This window comes from Penaeus chinensis, chromosome 9 (genome assembly GCF_019202785.1).
Source record: "Penaeus chinensis breed Huanghai No. 1 chromosome 9, ASM1920278v2, whole genome shotgun sequence".
Classification (NCBI taxonomy): Eukaryota; Metazoa; Arthropoda; class Malacostraca; order Decapoda; family Penaeidae; genus Penaeus; species Penaeus chinensis.
This window is the reverse complement of record NC_061827.1, coordinates 17,547,853-17,552,852: the sequence shown is the minus strand read 5'-3', so window position 1 is coordinate 17,552,852 and position 5,000 is coordinate 17,547,853. Positions and strand designations below refer to the sequence as shown.

Here is a 5,000-nt window from a genome sequence, read left to right as displayed (position 1 = left end):
GCTGGTTTTGTTACACCTAAAAATCTTTAATAGAGACTCTAACGCATATTTCCGCCTTAATAGGTAATTATTTACCAACCAAGGTCATCAGCAACGGGTTGCTAATTAGCACACAATAAAGCTTTCAGTGCTGCCTCAAAGAGATAGTGATATGTTTTATCCAAACACTGCTACCTCAATTCTCAAATTAATAATTATTTTTACAACCTATAACGTAATTTAAGGAAAATATTTGGTTTTCCCTTAAGATTCATATACACAACTTACTGCATGCATACAGGCGTATTCTCGCACGAGCCCAATGTTAACATCGACTTTGGCTTCCTGTTTTATGTCAATGTATGAAAAAGATGTCAGCTTTTCAACAATTTACCCAATCTGTATAACTTCCTCCTCCCCGTAATTATCTATCACCCGCCTACATGTATATTGAAGAGAAGAAACTGCAAACTGGTAACTTCGTCGGTTAAAGCAATTTCTTACATCAGGAACACGATCTCTGGCATATATGTATCTTGCTTCCTTGAAGAACAGACCTATATCATAAAATGTCACTAATGATACAACACGTAGAGAGAGAGAGAGAGAGAGAGAGAGAGAGAGAGAGAGAGAGAGAGAGAGAGAGAGAGAGAGAGAGAGAGAGAGAGAGAGAGAGAGAGAGAGAGACAGAGATATTTATGAGCATTAGCTGTCAAGTGCCAGGGTAGTAGCATTAAACAGCGGCAGACGTTAAGAAGGTGGTAATGGCGAGATGTGGCTGCTTAAGGGCAAATTCTGCCCAATTTTAATTTCTCGATTGTCCTGCATTTGATTTTTTTCTCACACCTGCCTACATATATGTGGTGTGAGAAGGAGTTAGATAACTGGATAATATATCGGAGGAATTGCCTTTTACGAGAAATAAACATTCTAGCAGGAGGTTTTAAGTAATGCATGCATATATTTTCTCCAATCTCCCTGGTCAAAGAAAGATGTGTAGATATGTTAACAGTGATAATAATAATAATAAAAAAAATGCCATTCCTCCTCTTCAATATATTCTTTGTGTACAAAATATTTATTCACTATATCACGTATTACATGCTTTCAACAGATAAAGTGCTTCTGTTTTTCTTCTGCTATCTCTTACATGATTAACATGAGTCTCTATCAGCTGATACAGGTGAAGAAGACACGGCGCTCCCCTTTTTCTGAAACAATTTAACCAGGCGACCCGTGTGATAGAGGAGGGAAATTTTACTCTGAATGGGCGTTTAGGCAAGGTCTCTAGATCACTTTAACAACCTTTTGATTTATTTTTTGAAGTCCTCGCGAAATATAATCTATGAGTAAACTAGAAAAAGCAAATATCTTCTTACGTTTTCACTTTTGCAACAGGACTCTTTTTCAATACAAATGATTTTATACAATAAGAAATAGTTTTAGAGTAAAGAATACAGCTGCTTTGCCCTTCTTGTGGTAGAGCTTATATAACCTTTCGTTTATAGCCCAAGGGCAAAGATAAAGATTAAATTCAATGGGATTTTCAACCCAATGGCACTGTGCGAGTTTCATACTAATATTTTTGATGCATTTTTTTCGGTTTGATATTTTCTTAAACCAAGTTTGTAGTAACTATGTTTTTGTTTTTCTTGGTTAAAATTATCTACTGCAAAATGTTAAAAATAAAGGTGGCTACCTTTTCTTTAATATGATTAAAGGCGCATAACGAGGAACAATACAGTCCGTGTTAAAAGTACAGGTTGAAAATTATAGACCTAAAGGAAGGATTAAGTGTAACATTGCCCTAAATAGCAGGTTAAAACATTCGTTTGCAAAAAAAAAAAAAAAAAAAAAAAAAAAAAAAAAAATCAACTCATTATGAGGGAGAAAAGACTTTTACTTGATTCAGCGAAAGAGAAATGACCATATATTCAAATACAAAGGAGATTGAAGTATGCATTGATAGGACATATTTTTGCAGTCAACGAAAATACGTGGTAAAACTATTAAAACGTGATCGTAATATAATTTATCAATAGGAGTGTGCATATTAAAATTGAATAAAGTTTAAGGAATGTACGACTCAGTCACTCCTGTAAGAGTACTGTCTATAAAACAAGAAATGATATACTCCTAAACGACGAGGAGGATTTGATTTGATTTGATTATATGCTGATGTTCTGCGCGATACACAGACGATGAAACACAAGGGAGACGTGAGGGAATGCCTCGAGTCGCCCCCAGCTAATGTTCTCGCTGACATACTAGGACGATGTTCGGGCGAAACGAGGGAAAGTACTCGCCTCCGTTCGTGAAAAACTGTATACTTAATGAATATCAAATCTGGCATCTGACCAAGCTAAAGTCTAGTGTTCCAGATAAGTAGGACCGAATGGCGCGCATCAGTTACTGTCCCTCGCAGAACATACTTTCTGTACACCTGTTCGCCACGGTAGGTCTCCGTCTATCTACTCCCTATCAGACATGCCCTTAACTGCTAGTCGGTGCCTCTTACTCCCTTGCCTAAGGGCGATTGTGAATTTATCGTGAGGAAGTAAAAGAAAATTATTATTGTTATCATTATATAGCTGTAATACGACTTCACATGATACAAAATATGCATAGACAGTGCAGGATTTAGAGTTGGTGGTGTCATGAAGCTTGGAGGCCCGTTGTGAAGGAAACATATGAGTCTTATAAAACCTGAAAACTAAGAACCCATATGTAATTACAATACACGTTAAATTCTAAAAGATCACCAAAATTTGTCGCAGTCATTTCTCAAAACATGAATCTGCACAGGTTGCCAAATATAAATATATGTGTACACACACACACACACACACACACACACACACACACACACACACACACACACACACACACACACACATATATATATATATATATATATATATATATAATATATATACATATATATACACACATACACACACATACACACACACACACACACACACACACATATATATATATATATATATATATATATGTATATATAATATATATACACACACATATATGTGTGTGTGTGAGTACATATTAACCTTTTCCTACTTACCTGAAGAATCCACACCAGGTGAGGCGCGAGGGCTGGGATGAGGGTGACGGGGGCGCCCGGGCCGACGTGGACCAACACTTCCCTCACTAACTGGAGGGATACTGTCCTCACGCCCGTTTCACACCAGCCTTCGTGGGCAGTGTTGCCTTGGGGAAGGAAATATGGGTGCAGTGAAGTATTATAGCCGTGATTCTGCATGACTATCTGTAACTCGCTCTGCCATGCTCTCTATCTCTCTCTCTCTCTCTCTCTCTCTCTCTCTCTCTCTCTCTCTCTCTCTCTCTCTCTCTCTCTCTCTCTCTCTCTCTCTCTCTCTCTCTCTCTCTCTCTCTCTCTCTCTCTCTCTCTCTCTCTCTCCCTCTCTCTCTCTCTCTCTCTCTCTCTCTCTATCTATCTATCTATCAATCTCCCTCTCTCTCTCTCTCTCTCTCTCTCTCTCTCTCTCTCTCTCTCTCTCTCTCTCTCTTTCTCTCTCTCTCTCTCTCTCTCTCTCTCTCTCTCTCTCTCTCTCTCTCTCTCTCTCTCTCTCTCTCTCTCTCTCTCTCTCTCTCTCAATTAAACAGCTGATGATAATATCCCAAAAGTAATTTATGACCTAACGCTGTGGCTCTATTTATACAATCGAAAATTACTCGTCTTATTTAGCCTTCATATAATTCATAGATTCATTTACTAATCATATACCATTCTCATATTTACATCGTTTCTCGTATTTCTAAATTTCTATTGCAGCTACGAAAAAATCCAATATATTTTACGATCAGGTGTTCGGGGAAAAATACTCTTTTATCATACAAGGCCGGACTGAGAACATCGGGGTTGAGTAACCGAGGGGCGTGAACCAGTAAGCATGGGTCGAGGGACTCCCCTGTTAGGTACACGGGAGGGGGGAGGTGCGCTTGGGTCTGTATATCCATATAATACACACATGGAAAATGCATAAATATATATATACCTATAAACATACGTACCTACTTATACTTACGTATGTATCTCTTACAAACACACACACACACACACACACCGAACACCCACACACACACACACCGAACACACACACACACACACACAGTACGAGTATACATACACATATTATCTAGTTGTACATCTGCTCTCCATTTTTTATGTACAACTTTATCGATATACCTATAGATAAAGTTCATCTATATACCTATCGATAGAGAGTGTGTGCGTTCATATATAATATATAACATACAATATATATAATATATAATATACAATATATATAATATATAATATACAATATATATATATAATGTATAATATATAATATATATATAATATATAATATATAAATGTATAAATAAATATATACACATATACATATATACATACATGCATATACATATACATATATACATACATGCATATACATATACATATATACACACATGAGTATATATATATATATATATATATATATATAAATTAAAAATAGATAATATATTCTTATAAGAATTAAATAAGCATAAAAATAAAGTAAAAGAAATAGAAGCCAGGATGAAGACGCAAAGGCTTCACATAAAAAGGTTGGAGAAGGGATTAAAATACACGAGAAACTAAAGAAAGGAAAAGAAACACTGCAAACATTCCAACGTAAGAAGATCACAGCTAGCAACTGTCGGTGTTACCAAAGTCAAGAAAACGATCGTAGGCAAGACTTGGCACAATACACAGAAAAGCACACAGGTGGAGATGAAGCTCGCAGACACGCTACAACAAAAATCTCTACCAAGTTAACATGCAAGGAACATAACAAATGAAGAGTATAAGGATATGGATAATTTTTTTTTTTTTTAAATGAGCAAAAGTAGAGGCCATGAAGAGTATAAGGATATGGATAAAAAAGGTGCTCAAAAGTAGAGCCCATGAAGCGTATAAGGATATGGATAAAAAAAAATGATCAAAAATAAAG

The 5,000-nt window shown here is 36.3% G+C and overlaps 1 protein-coding gene across 3 annotated transcripts in view; it reads right to left on the bottom strand.

Moving 5' to 3' along the window:
* The window catches only part of LOC125028883, an 82,801-nt gene that overhangs the window by 60,107 nt on the left and 17,694 nt on the right, over positions 1–5,000 (bottom strand). For all 3 annotated transcript variants that reach the window (XM_047618467.1, XM_047618468.1, XM_047618469.1), the window contains exon 6: positions 3,065–3,210. In XM_047618467.1, the coding sequence (XP_047474423.1) occupies positions 3,065–3,210 (146 nt within the window). The remainder of the gene's footprint in view (positions 1–3,064; positions 3,211–5,000) is intronic.